Below are 27,798 nucleotides of genomic sequence, written 5' to 3' on the forward strand. Positions count from 1 at the left end.
CTGAAGACTGCTAGTAGTTCTCTCTAACAGTCCACTGGCAGTAAGGAAACAACTGAACTTAGCACTTAACAAGAGTAATTTGTTAAAATAGGAAGCTACCAGATGGCACACCAGCAGATAAACCCCAGGGGAGCCCTTCACTAGGTTGCTGCCACATCCCCTCACGGCTGTGGTCGCCCCAGCACCATTTGTGAAGGCGCAGTTTGTGTCATTGGCCCCAGGTTAAAAAATGGTTAGTTATAGCTCCTAAATGAGGAAGGGCAAAAGAAAAGAAAAAAGAAGGAAAAGACAGAAGGTGCTTCAGAAGCATGGCTGATACTGAACCTCCACCACCACATGGGTTTGCTGCTATATTCGCCCCTTCCTTGAGAGCACCTTTCAAGATTTTAACTCAGTCTTCTTTACATCCTCCTCCACCTCTTAGGATATATACATCCTAACAGTAACCAACAGAACGATAGAATTTGCCTTACTTTACAAATTTACCTAGACATGTTTATCATCCTTTAGGGGACTGGCAGGGAGAATTAATAAAAAGTGTAAGTTATGGGGGTGGCTTGGTGGCACAGTGGATAAAGTCCACTCAGGAGGACCTGAGTTCAAATCTTGTCTCAGACACTGGACATTTACTAGCTGTGTGACCCTGCACAAGCCACTTAACCCTCATTGCCCTGCAAAAAACAAAAAAACCCCACAAAAACAAAAACAAACGTGTAAAGACACACAACTTTATGATCATGATTGTTATTAAACACACAGAATTTAACCCTTTCCACCAAAGGGTTTACAAGTAGGGGCCCTTTGCTTTGGTGAATAAATAAGATTCATATATATACACACATATATATACATATATATGTGTGTGTATGTGATATGTAACATAATAATATATAATATAAATTCCATATTCCTTCATTTATATATCTATGAATAAGATTCATTCATTCATCATTTGTAACAAAACCACTAGCTACATACATATTACTAGTTTGTTCTCATATTTATATAAAAAATATGCCTGTCCCCCTGGAAATCTTTCTCAACCCTTTCATTTACCCACTTTTATACCCTTTTTTGATAAACTTCTCAAAGGCAGGGATTATTTCATTTTTGGTTTTGTTTCTCTAACACCTAGGCCAATACCTGGGGCACTGCAGGTGTTCAATAAATGCTTATGCATTTCATCTATCTATCTATCTATCTATCTATCTATCTATCTATCTATCTATCTATCTATCTATCATATATCATGTTTTCAGCTAACCAGCATTTATTTTCTCTCTCACCAACTGACTCCATTAAAAAACCAGAAAAATAAACTCTTATGACAAATATACATAGTCAAACAAAATAAATTTCCACAATTAACCATATCAAAAAATACACGCCTCATTCTGCATCTTGAGTCCATCACCCTTCTGTCAGGAAGCGGGCGGCATCGTGTATCATCATGGACCATCCCCTAGAATCATAATTGGCCACTGCATTGGTCAGATATCCTTAGTTTTTCATAATTGTTCATTTTCATTATGTTGTTATTATTACACACATCATTTTCTTGGTTCTGCTCACTTGACTCTGCATCAGTTCACAGATTGTCTCCAGGATCACCCTCAAAGCTTCTCAAAGCTTGTGCTTTACTATCATTGCCTTTGAGAACATATGATCAACTCAATATCATGATTGGGCATCAGGGTAGGATGCACACAAATAAAAATAAACATCAAGGGATTTCTTGGTCAGGGGGCTGGGAAGAGGCATAGGGAGAGTGTTAATTTGTGCTTAAATGGCCAGAATTAATAATAACTAGCATTTGTTGTTGTTGTTTTTGTGAGGCAATTGGGGTTACGTGACTTGCCCAGGGTCACATAGCTAGTAAGTGTCAAGGGTCTGAGGCTGGATTTGAACTCAGGTCCTCCTGAATCCAGGACCGGTGCTCTATCCACTGTGCCACTTAGCTGCCCCCAGCTAGAATATGTATAGAGCTTTAAGGTTTACAGTGCATTTTACATATGTAATCTCATCTTACTTATGAGTAGGTGTTATTATTATCCTAGTTTTACATAGGAGGAAACTAAGGCACAGAACTAGGTTAAGTGACCTGTCCAGGGTCACACACATAACCTTTCTGTATATTAGCTTTGTCATCTGTAAAATGAGGAATTTGAACTGAAATGGTCTTCAAGGCCCCTTTCAATTATAAATCTAAGTTTCCATAATGACTAGTATTTTGTCATCTGGTTATTCAGATATTCACTAGGTCTTTCAGAGAACATACTCCAGTACATTAAAAACAGACACAGGGTGTGACTAGGTGGTGCAATGTATAGAGCACTGGCTCTGGAGTCAGGACTTGAGTCCAAATGCAGCCTCACCTGCTTACGAGCTGTGTGACCCTGGGAGTCACTTAACCTCTTTAAAAAACAAAACAAAGACATAGGACCCAAACCAGCAAAACTCCCTTAAAAGCCTCCCAACAAAGGCAGACTCTTTGCTCTCTGATTCTGAATTCCTTTTGCGGAGGGAAAAGAGGTTTGAAGAGGGACAGAAATGTCACTACCAGGAAGTTACTGCCTCGTCTTCAGAGATGAATGAAGTCTTTGTCTTTGTAGAGATGCCAAGGTGGATTTTGGCCATTGGTGCTCTGCGGGAGAGGTTAAAAAAATACCACTTTGTAATCGTAGGCACTCTCCTTTCTCCATTTCCCTTTCCCAGGCACTGAAGCAGCTGAGGACCCCCGAGTTCAAACCCTACGTTATATTTGTAAAGCCTCATGTCCAAGAAGGGAAGAGGAACTCACCGATGTCACCAACTTCTGAGGAAGCATCAAGTCCACTAGTAAGTTAGCTCTTTTGTATTCTCTCTGCTGGAGGCCTGGTTGTCAAAGTTCTTCTGAGTGAAACTCTGTGTGGAAAGACATCCCAAGGATCCCCTGGAAAGGAAAAAAAATGCTTCCGACACAAGACCCTCTTTATAAAGTGTTCTTTGAGAGAAACCTAGAAATACTGGCTAGTTCCATTGGAGAGAGCCTAAGGCCCTGCTGCCTGGGACCTGTCCAGGCAGAGGATCCAACTTTTGACTTTGATGTTCTCCCACTTTCCCTTAGAAAGCTACCTTTTGGGGTATTGTGTTGAGGGGGAAGGGCAAGGTAGGATTCTCCCTTTTATTCTAGCCCAGCCACTCGAACTAAATAGCTAGCTAGCATTTTATAAGTCACTTTGAGGTTTGCAAAGCACTAGATAAATATCGTCTCAATTTATTCCTCAAAGCAACTCTGAAAGGTAGATGCTGTTATTATGTTACAGATCAGGAAAATGACAGAGACAGAGGTTAAGTGACTTGCCCTGGATCCTTCAGTAGTTAAATGTCTAAGGTGGGATTCGAATTCAGTTCTTCCTGACTCTAGGTCCAGTGGTAGACTGCCTGCCTTCCTATTTTTTTTATTATTCTTTTTTTTTTCTTTTTGTGGGGCAATGAGGGTTAAGTGACTTGCCCAGGGTCACACAGCTAGTGTCAAGTGTCTGAGGCTGGATTTGAACTCAGGTCCTCCTGAATCCAAGGCCAGTGCTTTATCCACTGCTCCACCTAGCTGCCCCATATTTTTTTTTTAGTGAGGCAATTGTGGTTAAGTGACTTGCCCAGGGTCACACAGCTAGTAAGTGTGTAAAGTGTCTGAGGCCGGATTTGAACTCAGGTACTCCTGACTCCAGGGCCAGTGCTCTATCTATCCACTGCGCCACCTAGCTGCCCCTGCCTGCCTTCCTGTTAATCTTGGGCAGGTCACTTCCTCTCTTTGGTTGTGTTGTGTTGTTTGTTTGTTTTGGTGGGACAATGAGGGTTAAGTAACTTGCCCAGGGTTACATAGCTAGTAAGTGTCAAGTGTCTGAGGTCGGATTTGAACTCAGGTCCTCTTGACTCCAGGGCCAGTGCTCTATCTACTGTGCCACCTAGCTGCCCCCACACTTCCTCTCTTTGGGGCTCATTTTCATCCTTTGTAAAGGAGGGGTTGGACCAGATGGCCTCTCAGGTCCATTCTAGCTCTAAATTTTAGGAGGATTTTGAGATCCCAGAAGGTAACAAGCTATAAATGAATGTGCTGAACTCTCTACCAAAGTCAAATAGTCATTCTATTCTGAATCAGTACTTGAACAAAATTTTAAATCTACAGCAACAGACAATCTGCCCTCTAGTTCCCTTTCCACCCTCCCCCCACATGAATTGTAGGCTTGAGAACAGAGAAGTGGATTTTGTTTTGTTTTTTCCTTTCTTTCTATCCCTAGTGCTTGATATAGTTCCTTATACCCAGTCCTTCGTAAATGCTAGTTGACTATGATCTCCCTCCCTCCCTCATCTCATCAAAGTATGCTGTGGACTGAAGTAATATTCCTTGAATCCTAGAATCAGAACTGGAGAGGAGATCAGTTAGCCCAAGCCACTGGTTTTACAAAGAAAGAAACTAAGGACCAGAGAGTAGCACTGACTCGGATGGGGTTTAGACAGAGCCACATCCTGTGTTTTCTCCCTTGTGCTATATTTGGCTCAAATCCCTGCTCTAGCCAGATGCTAACATAACCTTTCCTGAGAAGCCTAATGCTCTGGCAGAATTCTCATCGAAGAGATTTGAACATCCTTTCTAAAAAATCAATCAACAAGCATTTGCTATGCACCTGCTGCTATCTTCTAAGCCTTGTGCTGGGTTTTGGGGATAGATGCAAAGAGCAAAACCATAACCCCAAACTCCAAAACCAACTCCTACTCAAAAGGAGCTTATCCTTTGCTGTGGGGAGAGAGACAAGATGCAAATGCAAGGTCATTGTTCGAAATTCCTCCTTAGGTCTGTGGTTGGAGTGCTGATACAATCAGGAGCTGTCCAGTTCTAGTAATGGTGACAAATGACTTTTATGTAGCACTTTTCTTTTTTTTATGTGTGAGGCAATTGGGGTTAAGTGACTTGCTCTGGGTCACACAGCTAGTAAGTGTCAAGGGTCTGAGGCCAGGTTTGAACTCAGGTCCTCCTAAATCCAGGGCTGGTGCTCTATCCACTGTGCCACCTTGCTGCCCCAATGTAGCACTTTTAAGTTGTTAACCAATAATTAAAACTCCATGCGATATGGGTAATAACTTGATTTATTACAAGAGAAAACTTCAGAGGGCCATATATATAGATTATCTCATTTGAGCATCTCAACAATCCTGTCAGGTAGTTGTTTTACATGTAGGGAAACTGAGTCTCAGAGAAATTAAAAGCCTTATCCAGGGATACACAGGTAGGAAGTATCAGAAGCAAGATTTCAATATGGTTTTCTTCACTTCAACTTCAATTTTCCATCTACTGCACCATGCCTTGCTTTTTGGCTAAAACAGAACAGCTCTGTTTTATCTCAAGAGATATGTTCATTAACCTTAGTCCTACCCACCTAAAATGCTTTAAAAAAAGTTTACTCCCAGGCAATATTTAGTCATGGACATCTTTTCACTTAGCATCCCAGCATGAACTAGGAATCTGATTACTGAAGCACTTGAAGGCCTGATATTCAGGGAGATTGGCATATGCACAGGTTGATGTGGTCTCCTACTAGCACAAAGAAAGGAAACTTGGCTCCAGGTCTTCTATGTTTCAGGCTGAAAAACCCACATTTTTATTCATGCAGAGATTTCTCAGAATCTCATCTAGCAAGGCAGCCAGCTGGTGGCACAGTGGATAGAGTGCTGAGGCTAGAGTCGGGAAGATCTGAATTCCAATCTAGCTTGAGACACTTAATAGCCGTGGGACCCAGGCAAGTCATTTAACTTCTGTATGCCTCAGTTTCCTCAAAATGATTATAATAACAACACCTACCTCCCAGGGTTGTTAGACTCAAATGGGATAATATTTGTAAAGAACTTAGTGTAGTGCCTGGCACATAGTATGTTCTTTGATTTTTGTGGGGCAATGCGGGTTAAGTGACTTGCCTGAGGTCACACAGCTAGTAAGTGTCAAGTGCTTGAATCCATATTTGAACTCAGATCCTCCTGAATCCAGGGCTGGTGCTTTATCTACTGCCATCTAGCTGCCCCATGGGCTCTTAATAAATACTTGTTCCCTTCCCCTTCCCTTCTGTACTATGTGCCAGGCACTGTGCTAAGTGCTGGGGTTAGGAAGAAAGGCAAAAACAATCTTCCCATGTTTCTCTGCATAGTTACTTTCTAAAGCTCTTTATTTTTTTTCCTAAAACTCTTTAAAAGCTCATAGTTTTAAGTAGGTTAACTATTCCCTCTGAAATTTCATTTGCTTGGATAGTTTTCTCTCTGTGTCTCTTTGTCTCTGTCTCTGTGTCTCTCTCTGTCTCTGTCTCCCTCTCCCTCTCTTTCTCTCTTCTCTCTCTCCCTCTCTCTCTCCACACACACACACACACACACACACACACACACACACACATGCGCATGCACACACAGTTATGACTACTTCAGAGCACAGACACAATTAGTTATTGCATTTTTCCTTCATGAAAACACTAATGCTTTTCTTGTTTGGGATTTTTCCCTATATCTTTTAAATCTTAAGTAACAAGTTTTACTGAAGTTTATTAGATATCATTGACCCTCCTTTCACATATGGGTGAGTTGAGATGGTCAGAGACTTGTGCAAAGGAATAGATGATATCTCTGGAAATCAAATGGAGGATTCTAGATCAAGATCCCCTGTATTTGCTGCTAGACAATATTCACCTGCTCACGGATCCCAGGAGATAGAAGTCATGTGATAGGATGGGAATATGCCTCAAGGACAAGAATATACAAAATAGAATTGCAGATAATTGCAACCTGAGGTAGCCCTTAGAGATGACTGAACAATGACAATATTCAAGAGAAAAGACCAAAAGTTTTGTAAAAACCAGAGAACCTAGCTGGCAGCTAGGATATTTTATGCTTTCTTCAGAAGGAAATAAAATGTGACTTTGAAGTTGGCTTGTGAGTTCAATGCCATGGTTCCCTCACCTTACCCCAACGCTTCTGTTTTCCTTAAGAGAGGAGGTCATGGAGTGGTAGATAGAGACTTGGGTTTAAGTACTGCCTCTGACCCTACCTGTGTGATCTCGGTCAAATCACTTAACCTCTGGATGCTTTTAGGCAACTTCCTTTGAAGAGGAGGTACCAATTTTAGTTGGCAGAGGGAGTTTCCTCATTATGTTGGAAGAAGAGAACTATCTTTGAATTCTACTACTGGCATTTAAAACCGTGTGATCATGATCAAGTCATTTATCTGCTCTCAGCCTGTCTTTTCATCTGTAAAATGGCATCCCTCCATTGTCCTACTAAAATCCCCCTCTGATGCTAAATCATGGACTGGGGGTGACCCTAGGTTCAAGAAGGCTATATCAGTACAGCCCATGCTCTACCAACTCTTGCCAAGATTTAAAGGGGGGGGCAGCTAGGTGGCGCAGTGGATAGAGCACCAGCCCTGGATTCAGGAGGACCTGAGTTCAAGTCTGGCCTCAGACACTTAACACTTACTAGATGTGTGACCCTGGGCAAGTCACTTAACCCCAACTGCCTCACTCAAAAACCAAAAAAAAAAAAAGTTTCGGGCAGCTAGGTGGCACAGTGGATAGAGCACCAGCCCTGGAGTCAGGAGTACCTGAGTTCAAATTCGATCTCAGACATTTAACACTTACTAGCTGTGTGACTCTGGGCAAATCACTTAACCCCAGTTGCCTCACTAAAAAAAACAAAAACAAAAAAAACAAAAAAAAGATTTAAAGGTGGGTATAGATAAGTGTAGAAGGTTTCTTGATGGAATTGTCCAGAGCAGGGAGTGGAGTGGGGAGGATGAGGAAAGGGGTAAACTTTTCAGCTATAACCACACTGGAAGACCAGTAGTGACCTGTGAGATACTTGAAGTCATTGTACTCTTGTAACAAAATGAATGAAGTCATATATATCTTTGAATCCATCAACTACTCAACAAGCATTTTTTTTTTTGATGAGGCAGTTGGGGTTAAGTGACTTGCCCAGGGTCACACAGCTAGTAAGTGTCAAGTGTCTGAGGGCAGATTTGAACTCAGGTCCTCCTGAATCCAGGGCTGGTGCTTTATCCACTGTGCCACCTAGCTGCCCCAACAAGCATTTTTTTAAAAGCATCTACTATGTGCCAAACATTGTTCTAAGCCCTGGGGATACAAAATTGAAATTGAAGCAGCTGCTGCCCTCAAGGAACTTATCTTCTAGAAGGCAAGACAACAATGCATATATAATATCTAGCATATATAAGATTAGCAATTGTGTGGGGTAGGCGTTATTGGGCTGATGATGCTCAAATGAAATAATATTTGTAAAAGCACTTATCACAGTACCCGGCACATAGTAGGTACTATATGCTTACTCCCTCCCCACCCCAACCCCCATCCCTGATGAACAGGGGACTAGTAGTGGCTTACCTAAGCTCTTTCCCATCACTTTGCCCATAGTTACTTGGGAACTCAAAAGGGGTTATAGGACCTAGAGACATTTTGTCTTTCCTTTGTTTCCTGGATTGTCATGGTCAAAGAATTGATCACCAAGTGGCTAGATTACAGATGACCAACTTCTACTTAGTTGGGCTAGTCCTCAAAAATCAGTTATGATTTATCTTTAGGACTACCCTCAAAGCTTTTCTAGCATAGTAGTACCTTTCAGAGCATGCGCTTCCCTGGCATTGCCTTTGCGACGTGGTCCACTCAGTACTATAACGAGACACACACATATAAAATTAAATAACTTAAGATGTTTTTGTTGCTGTTGTTGAATTGGGAGATGTGAGGAAAAATAGGGAAAGAATTCATTTGAGCTCCCTTTTCCAATCCTTACCCTCTGGTGGGCAGTATCCCTCTTTCCCAGTTCCTCCCTTCAGGGGTCTCTTTCTTGTCCAAAACCCTTGGCTCCATCCCTTAGGGCAATGGTTTTTCTTTCAAATTTTCCAGGAGAAGACAATTGAAAGAAGGGGTGTTTGAGGCTACTAACTCAGCAAAACCAGCTCCCAGATGGTTCACCCTTCCCCTCCATCAGAAAGTGCCAAGTTAATTTTATCTAGAAGTGGCCTGGACCCATATTCTCTTTTTCTGCTTTTGGGAAGCTATAAAACCATGAATCAATCTTTCTTCTGTACAGCTCTGAGCCCCCAATCTGGGAAAGACCCAACAGTTATAAAAATCTATCAATTTCTCTCCTGGATACTTTACCACCTGTTACCTCTCTCTCTGCCAGAATTCAGTAGGGACACACACACACACACACACACACACACACCCAGAAATTCAATGGTTAGCCACTTTATCTCACACACAAACCACGAAAGAGAAAACAAAACAAACCCTTTAGAAACAAGTTCAGTTCTCTCCCTGGAGAGAATATGAATGAAGCAAAGGATGAGGAAAGTACTGATTCACCAGTTCTGTTGATAGCATGAACTGTCCTACCTACTTTCCACCTTTTCCATATTACTTCTGCATAGCTCCCTACAGTCTTTGTCTTTGCATCTCACCTTCCTTTTCCCTGTCAGTTTGCTCCATGGTGGTGGCATTTTCACTACGACTAGAATGGTTCATTTCCCCAATAACCTATAGCATGTACAGTGGCCACACCCTGGAAAACCATCTTGGCAGACAGGTTAACCCAGAGTGAGGGTAACCGACAGACCTCAAACCAGTAAGTGAATCAGGGGAGTGTATATGCCAAGCATGTGAAAACTTCCCACAGTGGAGTGGGTGGATGAGAACAATTTCTTCCAATGGAAAGTGGCTGAAGCAGGTGCTTGGCCAGACATCGCCACCACCAAGGTCATCCACTGCATCTCAGACCATTGCCCATTGTCCTGACTTTTGTCTTGTTATGGGACTTAGGTGACTCTGGAAGGGAGAGTGAGGTCCATGACTTCATGCAGCTCTGTCTCACTTAAATCCATGCACAAGTCATGACATCACCTGTGATGTCATTTGTTCTCTTTGAAAATAAATATGAACAGGAACAGGATACCCCAATTCTCATCAGCACCTAGTCTGACATAGTTCTTCCGTCTGACCTATCTATTTGCCTCTTGCTCTCATCTTTGCTTCTACTTTCTTCTTTTGGATCTCACCACTCTTGCAAAACAACTTCTCTTCCCTCCCTAAAGATGGCATAGAGGATAACCTCTTGGTCACTGTTTTACAGTTCTCCAGGGGCTCAAGTTGAAAAATATAGGAGAATTTCCTACTGGCTATTGGTCAGCGGGTCTCCTACATCCTGTTACATATCTAAGATTCATACAAAGTTCACCAGTGGGGGATACCAGGAAAGTGTCCTACAAAAAGGTGATGCTTGAGCTAAGTCTTAAAGGAATTCAGGGATACCTGGAGGAAGAACATTTCAGGCAAGCAGGATAGCCAGAGCAAAGAAGCATTGTGTGTGAAAGACAGGAAATAGGCCAATGTGGCTGGATTTGTAGAGTATGAGGAGGGGAGTAATATGTAGGAGAAATAGAAAGGCAGGAAGATGACATATTGAAAGGTGCTTTGAATGCCAAACAGCAGAGTTTATATTTGATCCTAGAAGGAATAGGGAAGTTAGTGATGTTTATTGAGTTAAGAGGTGAGGACATGGTCAGATCTTCACTTTAGGAAATTCACTGGGGCTACTGTGTGGGGGATAAACTGCAATGAGTAGAGACTTGAGGAAGGGAGTTTCCATGGAAGGTTATTGTAATAATCCAGGTGAGAGGGATAACGGCAGGAGGTAGGGTGATGGCTAAGTAAATGGAGAGAAAGGGACATACTGGAAAGATCCTTAGGAGACCAAACTAATAAGATTTGGAAATGGATTGGATTTGTGGGGCAGAAAGCGGGGAGTCTAGGTTGATACTGAGGTTGTAGACCTGGGTAAGTGAAATGATGCTGGTCCCCTCCTCAGTAACAGGGAAATTCAAAAGAGAGATGGGCTTTTGGGAAAAGTAATGAGTTCTGTTTCAGATGTGTCGAGTTTGAGATGCCAATGGAACATCCAGTTTGAAATGGTGATGTGGGACTGGAGCACAGGAGAGAGACTAAGGCTGCACAAAAAGATGTCATATTCATAGATAATTGAATTGAACCCAGGAGAGCTTCAAGTATGGATGAAATTCTTTTCTGCCAACCAGGCAGCTGCTGCCCTACAAAAGGGAGGGAGCAACACTACCATAAATTGTATGAGTGCTGATGTGCTCAACTGCTTTGAATCAGTTTACCTTTCAGATATTTATTTTCCTACCCATATTACCTTGAACAAGTGTTGACAACCTTTCTGTTTCTCAGTTCCATCATCTGTAAAATGGCAAAGAAGAGGGTGGGGAAGGGAAGAGGAAGGGAAAGAGAGGAATTCAAACTCTAACTTTGTGATTTTATTGTCTGTCTACCAGGAATCACAGATTCTTGAAGGGCACCTACTCAGATAAATAGAATAGTTTCTTTGGCAAGCTGTGGCCCTCCCCTATCAGAATTGAGTAGTGAGTGGCTCTCCATTTCTTTAGTTAAAAAGGACCTCTAGGGGCAGCTAGGTGGCGCAGTGGATAGAGCACCAACCCTGGAGTCAGGAGTACCTGAGTCCAAATCCGGCCTCAGACACTTAACACTTACTAGCTGTATGACCCTGGGCAAGTCACTTAACCCCAATTGCCTCACTAAAATAAAAAAAAAGTCAAAGACTTGCTCTCATAAGTTTATTTTGACTTTTCTCCTCTGACCTTAGAGTCTGAATTGCATGTCAATTATAGGGGTAGGGTCTATATCTGTGATTTCACTGGTGTAGGGAACTTCCTGATAAAGAAAATCCTTCTATCAATGCCAGTTGGCACTTTCACTGCAACTAGTTATCTTTGACCAGGGGACCTTAACCCTTTTTGTGTTGCAGACCCAGTGGGCAGTCTGGTGGAGCCTATGGACCCCTTCTCAGAAAAATGTTTCTATATGCATATGATAGAGTACATAGGATTACAAAAGAAATCTATTATAGTGAAATATTTTAGTAATAATAATAGAAATGTTTTAAAAATAAGTTTACAGTTCCCAGGTTAAGAATGTTTCTAGAAAGTTGACACAATTGAAACAACAATAACATAAATGTTAGCTATGTTTATAATTAATTATTAAAGGGGTTAATGTTAGGTCTTAGGAAAGAAATCTGAGCTAAAAATAGACTACTAGCTTGTATTGTATAGCTTTGAGGTCTACAAAGGATTTCCATACATTATCTCATTTGATCTGGGGACAACCTAGAAGCAGCCAGGTGCTATAGTGAATAGAGCAATTGACCTGGAGTTAAGAGGACCAAAGTTGAAATTCAGCCTCTGAATTTCACCTGGGCAAGTGCGACCCTGGACAAGTCACTTAACCTCTGTACACCTGAGTTTCCTCATCTGTACAATAAGGAGATTGGACTGGATGACTCCCAGGTTCCTTCTAGTTCTAAACCTGCATTGTAAGTGCTGCTGGGATTTTATGTTAATTTTGCAGGTGAGAAAACAGTGGCCAAAAACCTGGGAATTTTGATGAGGTATGAAGGATGGTTTGTCCTTAAATCCCACTTAAAGCTTGCCCTGATCTCATGACAAATATGGTAGACTTTGATGTCTAAGACTTCTGGCCCTAGAATTAGGGAGGAAGAAGTGTTTGCTCCCTCTTCTCCTTTCTGCCTCTTGGAGGGTCTGGGGTCCTTCAGTTTTAGAAATGCTCTATACAAGGATATCCAAGTGAACTCAGAAACCCTTAATTTAGCTTAATATCAACTTAATACTAATTACTGCCCATTATGTGAAATGCTTCCCATTTATGCCTCATGACCCTTGTTCAGTCGTTTCAGTCGTGTGTGAAGCTTCGTAATCCCATTTGGGGTTTTCTTGGCAGAGATACTGGAGGGGGTTTGCCATTTCCTTATCCAGCTCATTTTACAGTTGAGGAAATTCAAAGAGGGTGAAGTGAATTGCCAAGGGTCACATAGCTAGTGGTTTGCCATTTCCTTTTCCAGCTCCTTTTCCAGATGAGGAAACTGAGGCAAACAGGGTTAAGTGACTTGCCCAGGGTCACACAGCTAGGAAGTGTCTGAGGCCAAATTGTACTCAGGTCTTCCTGACTCCAAGAAGCTCTATCCACCTCACCACCTAGTTGCCCCTTATAATCATGCTAGGGGCTCAATACTCTTAGATTGTAAACTACTTGAGGACAGGGACTGTACCTTTAACACCTCTACAACTTTAACAATGCCTAGCTGGGGCAGCTAGGTGGCGCAGTGGATAGAGCACTGGCCCTGGATTCAGGAAGACCCGAGTTCAAATGTGACCTCAGACACTTGACACTTACTAGCTGTGTGACCCCGGGCAAGTCATTTAACCTTCATTGCTCTGCAAAACCCAAAACAAAACAAAACAAAAAAACCAAACAATGCCTAGCAAAGTGTAGCATAAGGGGCTCAATAAATGTCTGGATGAAGGTATCCATGTTACTAAATTTGTGTCAAGTTATCATGGGACAAATATCATACATTTAGGACTAGAAAGGACATCCAGAGTCATCTTATCCAGCCCTATCTTGTTACAGACAAGGAAACTCTAAAGCCCAGAGAGGTTCAGTCTCTTACCCATGGTCACCCTGAGGTATTAGGTGCCAGAGCTGGGCTTCAGACTCCAGAGCTTTTCTGCAGGCCTTTCCCCAAGACCGCTCCATTTTGTCCCATCCATATCTTGTCTGTAGATCATTGTTCACAAGCTGTGTCTCCCGTCAGATTCTAAGCTCCTTGAAAGAAGGCACTGATTTTTTAGATTTTTTTTTTTGTCTAGTGGACCAATGGTATGCAATTTAGGTAAGTGACAGTGATTTTTTTATTACAACACTAAACTGTGAATTCTCAAGCTTAGTCATATTCATCTTTTCTAGAGCTTGAAGGAACCTCAGAAATCATCTACACCACTTTATAAAGGAAACAGAGGGCCAGAGGTCCCCAGAGGCCTGTTCAAGTAGCATGGCTGTCTGATTGCAATTTTAAAAACTAGGAGGGAATGCTGTCTGGTACTAAGTCCTTGCAGCCTTTGTGTGGTAGGTTTTCCAGCCTCCAGAGGTAGCTATGGCAATCATGAAGGCCTGAGTTCAAATCTAGCCTTGGCTACTTTTTTGCTGAATGACTCTGGACAAGTCCCTTAAATTCTGTCTGCCTCAGTTTCTTCAGCTGTACAAAAATGATAAAAATAACCCCTATTTCCCAGGGTTGTGAAGATAATATTAAGCACCATAGAAATGCTAGCAGTGATTGTTACTATGGTTTCTTCTCTGTTCTACCATAATGGCTTCTTCCTTTGCAGAGTGAGGAGCAACAGGAGATGCTCTCTTCCTCGGCCTTCATAGATCAGCATTATGGCCACTTGGTGGATGTGGTCTTGGTGAATGAGGATCTCCAGAGTACATACAATGAACTCAAAGGGATCTTAGAGAAGTTGAGTAAAGACTCTTACTGGGTCCCAGTCAGCTGGGTCAGGTAATTCAATCTTGCCACTAGGTCTGCCATCATCGACGCCTCTTACAGAAGAAATTTATAAGTGGGAAGTAATCTCTCTTTTTAAAAAAAATCAGACTTGGCCCCCTTTGGATCGGGGAAATCAATGGGGATGAAGGTGTTCTAAGAACAATATGTTTTCGTCGTGAAAATATCAAAGACAAAAGTTGACGCTGATGCCTCATACCAAAGTTTGGTAGCTGTCTGTGTTCAAGTTTCAGAGACCTAATTAAGTCGGAGACCTTAATTAAACTAATTACGTTTGCCAGGAGATCTTTAAGCCTTGAAAATAAGGTCACCCTTCATTTATTCAACACTATCAGGAAAGGAGGCGTTTCTCACAAGTGAATTTTCCACATAATTAAAGAGGCATCCCTTCTGCCCTTTCAACAAGAAAACTTTATCAGAACCATTTTGAATGGATGTCTTAGTAAAAGGTATTAACACATTTCCCTGTCCTACTAAACCATATAGAGAAATAGCATGGTGTAGTTAGTGTGTAGAGAGCCAGCCCTGATGGGAGAAAGACCTGAGTTCATGTCTCGTTTCTGACCCATGGGCAAGTCACTTAACCTCTAAGTCCTGGAGGCAAGGATTCTCCAAGACTTTAAATTGTAGAAAAGGTACAGACTTGCACTGGTAGAGGGAGTCCCTTCACCTGGAGATTTTCTTTACCAGTGAAATGTCAATGCTAGGAAGAGCCTGCAGTAAATGATGCCTGGCAATGAGGGTGGTCGACACCCACGTCTTTTCTCATAGGCTTAGTAGATGAGTAGGGCTCTTTGCCCTACCCTAAGTGGTCCCTGTCAGCCGTGACTTTTGAAATTATAGTTTCTGCCTCCTCCCTCCTTCTCCAAAGATGGCAGAGTCATGTCTAAAGTACAAATAAGAGTCAGAATAAGAGTCCAAGGGATGCTCTGATCCAACAGTCATCATGGTCCAGTGGAATACATGCTGGATTTAAAATGAAGGGACCCAGATTCAGATCCTGCTTCTGTCACTTTCTTGGGCAAATCACTCTGGGCCTCTAGGCTGGGGGTGAGACCAGAGGACCTCCAATGTTCCTTCTGATTCTAAATATATGATCCTACATAAAACACGCCAGCTAATCTTGAGTGCATGGGCTCTGTGAACTTCCTTTTGATTTCTCAGAAGTGTTTCCCTCTTACTTCTGAGTTCTTGACTATGAACCCATAAAACTGTGACTGTCAAAAGATAAATGAGCTGGACTCTTCTCAGCAATACTAAGACGGAAAAAAGGGGCTGGAAACCAACACAGAAGTAAATGTTTTTGGCCCATGTACCAATGAGAACCCAAGAGGGCTTCAGCTGGCTAGTAAAAGTAAAATGAACCAGAGGGGAAAAGGTAATTATCCTAATTTAGCCCCTTTAAGTTTCTTCTCCTAGTAGAGGGCCTTCCTTATTACCTGAGTTGTGGGCTTCTCTGCACAAGCCACTACTGTATTAGGACTAAAACCTCTCATTTCAGCCAGGCCCACCTGGCTCCATAACTCACTGTGCATGGATGGATATAACAGTGGCCTGACTTGTGCATCTCTCTCTTTGGGCTAGGCTTTGCAAGCTGCTGTCCCATTGGCTCTCTCCCCAACATGCTTCACAGGGGTCCCTTATTCCAGACAATTTGCCAGGAAAAAGGAGATTTCCTGAAGTTTCCATCCATGCGATGAGAAGAAAATGCTGCATTGGATTTCTAGTTCTTACATTCTACTGCTACCAGGGTGGTGATTCTGATATATGTATACATATGTCTACACGTGTGTGCATATACACATACACATACATATATGGATAAGTGTGTATGTATATGTGTATATGTGTCTGTGTGTATATATATCTCTCAGATCCTAAAACATCTGTCACTGGTTTGCATTTTATATATATATAATTTTTTTTTTTTTGCAGGGCAATGAGGGTTAAGTGACTTGCCCAGGGTCACACAGCTAGTAAGTGTCAACTGTCTGAGGCTGGATTTGAATTCAGGTCCTCCTGAGTCCAGGGCTGGTGCTTTATCCACTGCACCACCTAGCTGCCCCACTGGTTTGCATTTTTAAAAAATTCAACCGCAAGTCATTTTCTAATATATTCTCATTTTTTAAAATGTTCTATCGATGTTTTTGTCAGAGCGCCATATAGACCTCAGATCCTAAAACAGCTGTTCTTGGTTTGTATTTTTATTTTGAAGCACAAATTACTTTCTGATATATTCTCAATTTTTAAAATGTCTTGCTGATGTTTTTGTCAGAGTATCATCTCCCAATACCCTTCACCTTACCTTCTCTTGCCATAGATGTCTGGAGCTGATCAAAACAAACCAACACACTGACCATCTCAGGCAGCGTATGTCTCCCTCTGTACCTGTAGGCTAACATCTGCCTCTCTAAAAGAGGAGGAAGCAGGTGTGTTTCATCATCGCCAGTCCCCTGGAGTTGGGGCTGGTTGTTGCATTGATCTGAATTTTGATGTCTTGTAGTGTTTGCCTGTGTGTGTTGCTTTCTTGGTTACACGATGATTAAATTAACCTTTGTTTTTTGACAGATGTGCGTTAATACACATGAACAGAAAGTGCATTAAATGTAGCATCTTTTTTTGGTTACCTATAAAATGTAAGCTTTTCCCCCTAGCATTTTATATGAAAAAATATCCTAAAATAGCATAGTCTCTTTTTTTGAGCCTAGTTATTTTAAAAAATATATATATTTATTTAAACAATTTATTGTGCACTTAACTTTTTAAAAGGACAAAAACAAATATAAATACATTTACAACTCTTTATACTTAAAAATAAATTTCTACATACGATATGACCGTACCCATTTATTAGGTTCTCTCTCTGTGTTCTCTTCAGTGCTGTTTGTTCATTTTTTCTCTGTATTTGTGGAAATCGGTTTCCTTTCCTATAATCAGTGTATATACTGTTCTCCTTTGTTGCTGTTTTCTTGGCTTTGTGTTACTTTGTATAAGAGGTCTTTCCAAATTTCTTTCTGTTCCTCATACTGGTCATTTTTCACAGCAGTGTATTATTCAGTAATATACCACAGTTCATCCTGTCATTCACCAACAGTTGGTCATTGAGGTGGTTGGTCCCTAGGTCTTTACGATTACAAATAAAGTAGCTTGATTTTTAAAAAGTCTTCTCAGCAACATTTTGGGTATTATTAGATATGTGAATTAGAAAGGACTAGATGGGTTCTTGGTCCTCCTTTAAAAGTCAGGAGGAGACTGTTGATATGAACTGTTGATGTGAAGCAAGTATACCCTACGATCTCATGAATCACTTGAAGACAGAGTAGAGACTGAGGGCTGAAAGCTAACCCTTCTTCCTAACTAGGAAGTGTATTTAAATGCCAAGCAAACTTTGGCAACAACCCCACACTCACACTCACTAATAACTCAGACTCATTTTCACACTCATCCATTTTACCTCGTTGGAAGCTTGTAAGAGATTCTTAATTCAATGTCTTTTGAATTGAATTGAACTTGCGCTCTCAATTATGTGAGGCAGAATTGAGGATGGCAAATAAACAAGATGTTTCTCTATTTTGTTTTGAAATGTTGGTTGGGACTTAACAGACCCCAAAGAAGTCAACTGCAAATTTTTAAATTCTTTTTTTCTTTTTTTTTGGCCTCATGAGAAGGCAAAGTGAGTAGGGAAAGTACTTGATTTGGAATTAGAGGATTTGGGGTCAAATCTGGGCTCTGCCAACTTGTGTGACCTTGGACCAAATAGCTTAAGCTCTCTGAGCTTCAGTTTCTTAATCTGTCAAACGAGAGGGGCGCAGGGAGTTAGGCTAGATGAATCTCCAAGGTCCCTTTCTAAATCTATGTACCTAGGATCCTAATCGGGGAACAACATCCAGGGAGGCAGCCTAGTGTAATCAGAGTCTCTGAACAGTCTGAACCCCTTGGCTGACACTTGCTGGCTGTGGAACACAACAAGGCAAATAAGTCACCTTCCTTGTCTCAGCCTCAGTTTCCTCATCTCTAAAGTGGGGATAACAGTAGCCTCTTTGCTTCATGTTGGGAGAATCCTATGAGGTCGATACCATAAATAAAGTGGTATAGGAATATTAGCTATTTCAGAGGTGTGCTAAACCAGCTGGTACCCACTGTTAAATTTTCAGTGGGAGCATTTACACCTTGGATATCAGGGCTTGATTTATTGGTTTTTTTAAATTGTCTGGATTTAAGAAAGTGATGAAAAACATTAATAATGCAGATTAAAATTATATCCTGGGCATAATTTTTCTTCTTCTCAAGAGCTGGTTGGTTCAAACATTTACCAGCGCCCAACTGGCTGTTATTATCCTGAGTGGAGGTGGAGAACAGTTGCTTGGGATCATTGAGAAGTTAAGGGACTTGACCATAATCATGGAAGCTAATATATCACAAGCCAGTCCTGAACCCAGCTGAACTCCAAAGCTGGCTCTTTATCCACTCTACCAGAGGTGTCAAATAGGAGTCCAGCTGCCCACAAGGCCCACAATACTGGGCCAAAACAGATCAAAATGGAATTGGGAAGTATTTAACAAAATAAATAAATATACAACAGAACATAATGTTAATATGAGGTTTTCTAAGTCACTGTGTGCCTAGGGATTCTTTTTTTTTTTGGTGGGGCAATGGGGGTTAAGTGACTTGCCCAGGGTCACACAACTAGTAAGTGTCAAGTGTCTGAGGCTGGATTTGAACTCAGTTCCTCCTGAATCCAGTGTCAGTGCTTTATCCACTGCACCACCTAGCTGCCCCCAAAATACTTTTCTTGTTTGTTTGTTTTTTTAATATTTGGCGGGGCAATGAGGGTTAAGTGACTTGCCCAGGGTCACACAGCTAGTAAATGTCAAGTGTCTGAGGCTGTATTTGAACTCAGGTCCTCCTGAATCCAAGACCAGTGCTCTCTCTACTGCGCCACCTAGCTGCCCCCAATGCCAAGGGATTCTTAATGTACAATTTAGTAGCCTCTTTCTATTTGCCACCTTTTAAGTGATAATTGACAATTATACTTGCTGCCAATCCAGGGAGATCTTGGGGGTGGGGTGGGGTCTACTTTGTTACTTAGCAGTCCCTTATCCACAGGACTCAAGTGAACATAAGAAAACAATCCCTTTTAATCATGTCACACTCTACTATGCTAGGTGGTCACAGATCATGCTTTGTCCCCAGCACGCTAGAATACACGCATGTTTGAAGACATTAGTTTCAAATCTAATTTTGTAACTACCAGTTTAGCCTAGTCATAGCCTTGAGGGCATGAGCGGGCGACCACAAAGCCAGAAATAGTATTTCTTAGAAATATCTTTAATAACTATGGGACCTTTTTGAAATAAGTACAACACCCATCCTCAAAAGATATAGTTCAGAGCCAATGGATCACATAGAGTCAATGACATTCAAAAGATAGAGAATAATTTGTATACACTGAGAATAAATATAAGGGAATGGCAAACCATCCCTTCTCTCTAAAAGTAACATGTGCTGACTTGTATGGTCAGCAATAAAATCTATGCACTGTGGTCTCAATTTTCTTTGATACATATTTTCATCATAGGTAATGGAGTATTTCACTGTTGCTGTGGGCAGATGCAAGCAGACATCTTTGTTCTGTGTATTTGGATTTTAAACAAGAGGTTCTTTTTCCAGTTTTGTATATCGACAGAATAAAAAAAATAACATCTGTTCCATGTGGTGTTGGTTTTTTAACCATGGTTTTGTCACATGATTTTTTTGGGGGGGGCGGAGAAATCAACTTGTAGCTTGATGATTACCTTTTTCTTTTTGTTTTTGGTCTATCTCTAAAAGGGTGATAAGGTCTGAGTGTGAAATGTCCTTTGTTAAAAAAAAAACAATAAAAACGTGCTTGCATCTTTTTTCTGGTGGCAGGTTCCATTTCTGTCTCTAGATTCAGGTGAGGAATATAACGTAACTTACTCATTTCATGTGCCAAGTTTTATTGTAGCTTCCTAAGATCCATTCATTCATCCAATTAGGAGTTCCATGATAATCCAAGTTGACTTGAGATCACCGTGCTGTTTCTGGGTTTTCCCCCCATGTTGATTTTTCTTTTAATTATTGAGAGAGAGAGAGAGAGAGAGAGAGAGAGAGAGAGAGAGAGAGAGAGAGAGAGAGAGAGATCAATTACATAGGACAACAATGATTTATGGCATGGTGACCTTGAAGTAAAGACTAACTGGATTCACAGTTCATTTCTAACACTTAAGTATGACTGTAGGAAAGTCACTTACCTTCTCTGAACCTTGGTTTCCTTTTTTGTAGAACTTACACTTCCCAGGGTTGTGAGACTTAAATGATATAATTCTCAAATCTATCTATCTACCTATCTACCTATCTATCTATCTATCTATCTATCTATCTATCTATCTATCTATCTATCTATCTATCTATCTATCTATCTAGTATATTTCTATCTTGTATATGATATATAAACCTTAAAGCCTCTAGGAAAATGTTCATTATGATCCTGCTTATTATCATTATTATCATCATGTCTCTTTTCACCCAATATTTAATCACTGCTAATAATGAAAGAACATTGGCCCTGGAGACAGAGGATCTGGGTTCAAATTCTACCTTACTAACTCATGTGACATGGATCAACCTAATCACCCTTGGGCCTCACTTTCCCTAAGGAGAATTGGACTAGATGAACTCCAGTCCATAGGACCCTCTGATAAATGATATACAAACTATCAAGTTGATATTTTGGGCAGTCCCAGAGTCCTCATGTTTATAACAGAACTTCAGCATAACTGAAAGAATGGTGAACATTTGGAGAACAAGAATCATTTGTGTCTCCTCTTTCCAGTTCTCCCCTGCACATACCTTATCTGCCTGCTTTCTGTAGTATCCATTATTTATGGAGTTCATTATTTATGAATGGATTTTAAAGTAAAAACTATGGGTTTTAAAGTAAAGAGTGAAGGGAGCAGGCACATACCTAGTCCTTTTTGTAGAGAAGATATCTTGTGGTATTTCTTATATACCGTCTGGAATTCTTGAAGGAAAAAGGCAGAAATATTTATGTCAGTGAACTAGCATTTATGGCCTGCTTCGGTAGGTGCTGGTACAGAAATTGGACATACTGCAGTCCTAAGTCCTGGATGGGTATGGCTTCCTTCAAGTCCCAGCTGAAATCCTACCTTCTACAGGGATCCTTTCCCAACCCCTCCTAATCCTAGTGTCTTCCCTCTGTTGATTATTCCTATTTATCCTGTCTATAGCTTGTTCTTATAGAGTTGTTTGCATATGGTCCCCACCACACCCCAAATTAGACTATAAGTTCTTCAAGGGCAGGGACTGTCTTTTATCTGTCTTTCTCCTGGGCTTAGCACACAGTAGACACTTACTAAGTGCTTATTCACTCACTGGCATCTACTGTCCTGCTGAGAGATTTTCAACTTTGGCTCAGTCAGGTTGAGAGCGGAAACTCCTACCCTGAGGTGTTTTGCTTTGTTTTTAAAGGGAAAATATCGTTTGGTATTTCTCATGTATCATATGTCATGGCATTAATAATCATGACATGCCATGACAATAAGAGGTACCACCAACATTACAGGGTTGGGCTTTGCAAATTATAAAGCACTTTATTAAGGGGTGATATTTACAGTTGTGCTGTTAAGCAACAGGAAAAACACTAACCAATGAGTCTGGACCTAGACTCCTGTCTTCTGTTTGCCCACACCTTCCCAAACCCATATTTTCTGTTCTGTCTTCATAAGTCAGAAGCATCATGGTCAGTGGGGAAGGAAGCTCCTGTTATTTGAAACTACCTGAAGCCATCCCAGAAAGTCCTTGGGGATGACTGGAGTTCTTTCTTTTTGCTCCCTTTTAGTGTCCCTTTTCATTTCACTGACCGCTAAGCTCCGCTACCTGGGAATCCTATTGAAGGTTCTCCTCCCTTGGAACCCGGAAGAAATCTGTTTGTCTAAGAAAATAAAATACATATAACCCCTCCACACATGCCTGCCAGTCTATCTCTGATGCCCTTCGGTCGTAGTGAGGTTTACGATCTCCAAGTCTCCGTAGAATTCCTTGATTCTCCACAGTAATTCTCACTAATTCCCTGTTGCGAGTTTCTCTATTTAAGCTGGGGGAGAAAAAAACAAAACACCAAGGCTGGTGGAAACACAGCAACAGTGAAGATTCTCATTGGGTTGGGCTGAGGACTCAGGAGGGAAGAAGTTGGAAGTTTCTAGGTGGGATGGCCTTGAAAGGGTTCACCTGCTCTGTGACCTCTGCAGACTTGTTAGATTAGGAAGAACACTGGGGAACATGCATGCCCTGCATTTAGATGACAGGGAAGTTCTCTTCTTGGGAAACCATCAGTCAGCAACTGGGTACTTTGGTTGTACTGACTTAGGGAGGTGATGGGGTTCAGTGGAAGGAGCCCTTGTCTTGGAGTCTGAGATCCTGGCTTCTATAGCACATATAATAAATGGGTTTATAGATTTAGAGGTGGGAGGGAAAGATCCAACCCCTCCCCCCATTTTTATAGGTGAGGAAGCTGAGGCACAAATTAAGTTATTTGTCCAGTATCACAAAGCTACTAAGACTACTTTAATGAAAACCAGAGCCACCCAATTCTCCACTAAGCCCAATGATACAGGCACACCTATATCCTATTCACAGCTTTCAGAACATTGCCTTTCCTTGTCTTCGTCGAAAACCCTCCAGTTTGCATGGAACCCATGAAGGGAAAATAAAAAGGTACCTCTTTCCTGTGGCTGCTCTGGTCAGACCTGGGTTAACAGTCTACCTCTGATACCACCTGTGTGACTTTAGGAAAATAATTTAGCCTCCCCGAGCCTCAGTTTCCCCATCTGTAAAATGATTGTACTAGATTGGCTTCCGAGGTCCTTTCTAGCCCTAGATCCATATCCTATGAATCTCCTAATTGGATTCAATGGAAGAAACACTAACTGACTACTCTTGTGCACAAGGCCCTTTGCTAGATGTTAGGGGAGGAAGAAACTGTCCTGTTTCTGTCCTTGAGGAGTTTAAAGGAGAGAAGATGACTTCACAAACAGGAGCCCAAATAGCCATCTTGCTGTTCTGGGTCTTTGCACATACCTTCACCACTGCCTCCTAGAACTCCCAGCTTTCTTCAGACCTCCACTCAAACACCACAATCCTATACAAGATGCTTCTTGATTCCTTCCCTACTCCTCCCTTTTCTCAAAATTATCTTGATTATTTTTGGGAGAGGCATATATACTTTTATGTACATGTTGTACATGTACATGTTATATACGTGTTGTCTCCCTCAATAGAATGTAAGATCCTTGAGGGCAGAGGCTGTTTCATTTATATCTTGGCTTGACACATAGTAGGTGCTTAATTAATGCTCATTGACGGATATCAGACAGAATGTGATTAAGGAACTAAGCGCTGTAGGGAAATTTGAGGAAGGAGGGGTTTGTTTCCAGTGGGGGTGGGATGGTGCTGGTGATCAGGGAGTTCCCTTGGCAGGGGAGGTGGATCTTGAATGTAAAAGAGGAAGCGGTGGTTTGGGTAGAGGGTGGGAGATTCATCGATGTCAGTCAGTGGGGTTGGACAAGATGACCTTCTGGGTCTGTGTTTCTGTGATGTCTCAGCTCCCAACTCTGTTACCTGTATACAGCAGAGTCCGGTGGGCCTGGAGTCAGGAAGACCTGAGTCTAAATCCGGACTCAGCCTAGCCGTATGTACTAGATCTGTGTGCTCCTGGGCAAGTCACTTAACCCTGTTTGCCTCACTTTCCTCATCTGTGAAATGAACTGGAGAAGGAAATGGCAAACCACTCCAGTATCTCTGTCAAGAAAATCCCAAATGGGGTCACAAAGGGTGGTACACAACTGAAACTACTCAATGGCCTGTGTGACCTTGGGCAAGTAACTTGTCTTGGGCTTTAGTTTCCTCATCTGTAAAATGAAGGGCAACAGTCTGGACTAGATGAGGTGGTGCCTGAGGTCTCCTCCAGCTCTGAATAGTAGACCCGAGTTCTATTTCAACCGGGAGAAGTGTGAAGGAAGGGAATTCCAAGCACCATATGCACAAAGGAGCATGGGGGTAAAATGGAGGTCTCTTAAATGTAGGGATATGCTACTAAGTGTTTAATATCAACAGGCTTTCTGAAAATACACATAGCACACTTTAAAGTTTAATCTGGGGGTAGCTAGGTGGCGAAGTGGATAGAGCACCGGCCCTGGAGTCAGGAGTACCTGAGTTCAAATCCGGCCTCAGACACTTAACACTTACTAGCTGTGTGACCTTGGGCAAGTCACTTAACCCCAATTGCCTCACTAAAAAAAAAAAAAAAAGTTTAATCTGCATTATTAGTTTTCTCTATCACTTTCTTAAGGCTCTAGACAATCAAACAAAACAATAAATTAAGCCCTGATTAGTAACTTTTGCCTATTTTCAAGGGGTAAATGCTCACCCCAAAAATTTAACAATCGGCTCTGGAGCTAGTCCAGCTCAGCACATCCCTGCTAAAATGCCAACCTGAAATGGATAGGGAGCCTCTTTCCTAGACAGCAAAGAGTCTTGGTTAGATCTGTGTGTTAAGAAGTTTGTTTTGGCAATGTTGTGTTAATGAAGAGAGATTGGAGGCAGGAATAATGAGAGTTAAACATCATGCTGGTATTCAGAGAAAAGGCTCATGGCAGTTGTTGGGAGGCAAGGTGAGAATAATACCTTTTGGAAAAATATTCATTCCAGCAATCCACCTTGGAAGGACCACGCTGGGCATCAGCAATTTTTTGACACAGTTGCTTGTTTTCATATTCGATTTTATTAATTCTTTTTTGTTCACCCTGGTAATAAAAATGTCACCATGATGGTTACGTCGTTTCTGTGCTCAGGAGCTGAACTATATTCAGGACAGACACATGTGTTTATTCCTGTAGCAACAACAGTGGGAATTTGAGAGAAAGCCCGGTCTCATTTGACAGAGGAAGAAACAGGGCTGGTTGAGAGAGAAATGGAAGTTGGGAAACGTGGAGTTTTTAGATGGGGAAGAATTTTGGGTAAGGTCCATTAAAATGCTTTGGGGTTGGGCAACTTGTGATTGGCAAAGTTCTGGGTAATTGGTCCCCTTTAAGAGTTTAATATCTTTTTCAGCTGACATAGAGGAGATTCTGGGAGTAGTCAGATCACATACCTGTAATTTACTTAGTTTTAAAATATGGTGTGTATGTGCCAGTGGAGGTTTGGTATCAACTGTAGGCTTAGCTAGAAGAAAAGTATAAAATAAATGAATGTGTTGTATCATGACTGTAATTACAAAACCTGAATAGACATACTGATCTCTTAAATTATCCACCCAGCATTATTACATACACATATATACACATACACACAGACACACATATACATATATATATACACACATACATATATACACTATATATATATATGCACAAAAATACACATTATCCATCTATCTATCTATCCCTTTCAGATTTAGGAAAAATTTAAGGTTAAAGCCAGATCATATATATATATATATATGATTTAAAATTTTTAAATATATATTTTGCCTTTCCCCTAATTACATGGTTTTTGAGTTTTTTTAGTGAGGCAATTGGGGTTAAGTGACTTGCCCAGGGTCACACAGCTAGTAAGTGTTAAGTGTCTGAGGCCAGATTTGAACTCAGGTACTCCTGACTCCAGGGCTGGTGCTCTATCCACTGCACCACCTAGCTGCCCCTCCAATTACATGTTAAAACAATTTTTTTTTAACATCTGTGGGGGTTTTTAAAGTTCTGAGTTCCAAATTCTATTCCTCCTTTCTACCCTCCTCCCTCCCTGAGATATAGCAATCAGATATAGGCTATACATGTGCAATCATGTAAAACATTTCCACATTAGTCATTTTGTACAAGAAGACTCAAACAGTTCAATTATATTTAGAAGGCCAAACAGATTTAGTTTGGTTTGATCTCTCAAAGCAACATTACTTAGATTGTGTGTGCTATGACAAAAAAGGTAGGATCTATAAAAAGAAACCATCCCACAGATAAATTTCTTTTTGGCATTTATAAAACCAACTTTTTTTTACACTTCTACCCCACACAAATCTAGAAATAAAGGCACTGACATCTTATTTTCTCTCCTATTTACTTCCTTTCATTGAACGCCTCAGGCCCCATCAACTCTATGAAATGAACTCAGGAGTTGAACATGTTAGGCATTCCCAGATCTTCATTTTTACCTTGACCAAATCCAGAAGGGCTTGGCTAATAGCCTCCATTGCATTGTTTTGTTTTAATAAAACAAATAATATTTTTATTTATTATGAATTTAGCAATCATCAATAAACCCAAACATTTCAGTATACAAATAAGAACAAAAATAATTCTATATGGTACTTGTTAGTTTTAAAAATGCATATTAAATTTAATGCAGTAGTAATAAAATCACTTCATGTCCCCTTCTGAACTTTTTTGCTTTCTTTTGTGTATTTTTAATGCTTTATTGAATTTTTTTGTATCTCTATATTACCCACTTACTGCCGTGTGCTCTCCCCACCCCTCCAAGCCCTTTCTTTTAGAAAGGAGCCCAGACAAATAAAATCGATTCCTAAGCCACACCTGAGAAGCCCTGTGGTATTCTGAAGTCACGAACTGCCATTTTTTTTTTTTTTGGCATCACTGCAACTAAGACAGCACTTTTCAGCATCCTAGAGATTCCAACACACTCTGACCCATGAGTACCTACTAACACCCTCTGACCCACACGTACCTACTTCCACTCTGTTCTTGTGAGACACGTGGTGCCCGACATCCAGTTTCTTCTTAAAGGTCGTGCTTTGTCTGTGATTAGCAACAATTGCAGGATATGCTAAGTATTCTAAGGAGCTGTTCATTTTCTCTTCCTAATCTCCGTTCAGAAATGAGGCACCAACATATTAACTCTGAGGTCTACTTAGCTTTCCCCATTAATGACTGTCATAGTCAACCTGTTGTGACATCAGTGAAAAGCACAGCCAAGTTGCTAAGAAAGAGGCTTGTAAAACCCCCGAGTATGTTTGTGTTGGCTTGGGCTCCCAGTCAGTTTCCCATCACCTGCCTCTCTGAGCTAGTTTCCTGACCTGGGAAATGGGGATTATTCCCTTTTGATGGCTACTGCACAGGTAGGTCGTGAGACAGTGAATGTAAAAGCTTCTTATAAAGTGCTCTGCAGACCAATGAGCTCCATAATAATTAGCGGTAAGCTCTTCTCCTTGACTGCTGATATTAGAAAGTTAAGTTTTGTCATGTAGGATGGGAATAA

At 41.2% G+C, this 27,798-nt stretch overlaps 2 protein-coding genes across 5 annotated transcripts in view; one reads left to right on the top strand and one right to left on the bottom strand.

Moving 5' to 3' along the window:
- The window catches only part of MPP3 (MAGUK p55 scaffold protein 3), a 56,584-nt gene extending 39,124 nt beyond the window's left edge, over window positions 1–17,460 (top strand). For both annotated transcript variants that reach the window (XM_044000715.1, XM_044000716.1), the window contains exons 18-19: window positions 2,716–2,838; window positions 14,318–17,460. In XM_044000715.1, coding sequence (XP_043856650.1) covers window positions 2,716–2,838; window positions 14,318–14,494 — 300 coding nt within the window. In that variant the 3' untranslated portion in view covers window positions 14,495–17,460. The remainder of the gene's footprint in view (window positions 1–2,715; window positions 2,839–14,317) is intronic.
- On the bottom strand, window positions 2,488–27,391 carry CFAP97D1 (CFAP97 domain containing 1). 3 transcript variants are annotated; one of them, XR_006356275.1, is made up of 8 exons: window positions 27,268–27,391; window positions 25,685–25,755; window positions 25,219–25,337; window positions 22,507–22,630; window positions 21,482–21,538; window positions 20,455–20,585; window positions 2,801–2,932; window positions 2,488–2,644 (listed from the first exon to the last, which is right to left on the bottom strand). XR_006356275.1 is itself a non-coding variant. In XM_044000717.1 (6 exons), the coding sequence occupies exons 1-5, from the start codon at window positions 27,389–27,391 to the stop codon at window positions 21,482–21,484; spliced, it is 495 nt and encodes a 164-aa protein (XP_043856652.1). In that variant the 3' UTR covers window positions 19,334–20,585. The 3 variants fall into 3 exon arrangements, 1 of the variants encoding a protein (XP_043856652.1); XR_006356276.1 differs by lacking the exons at window positions 2,488–2,644; window positions 2,801–2,932 and adding an exon at window positions 13,692–13,754; XM_044000717.1 differs by lacking the exons at window positions 2,488–2,644; window positions 2,801–2,932 and having other exon boundaries at window positions 19,334–20,585.
- Window positions 27,392–27,798: the final 407 nt, after the last annotated feature.

Source organism: Dromiciops gliroides, chromosome 4 (genome assembly GCF_019393635.1).
Source record: "Dromiciops gliroides isolate mDroGli1 chromosome 4, mDroGli1.pri, whole genome shotgun sequence".
Lineage (NCBI taxonomy): Eukaryota > Metazoa > Chordata > Mammalia > Microbiotheria > Microbiotheriidae > Dromiciops > Dromiciops gliroides.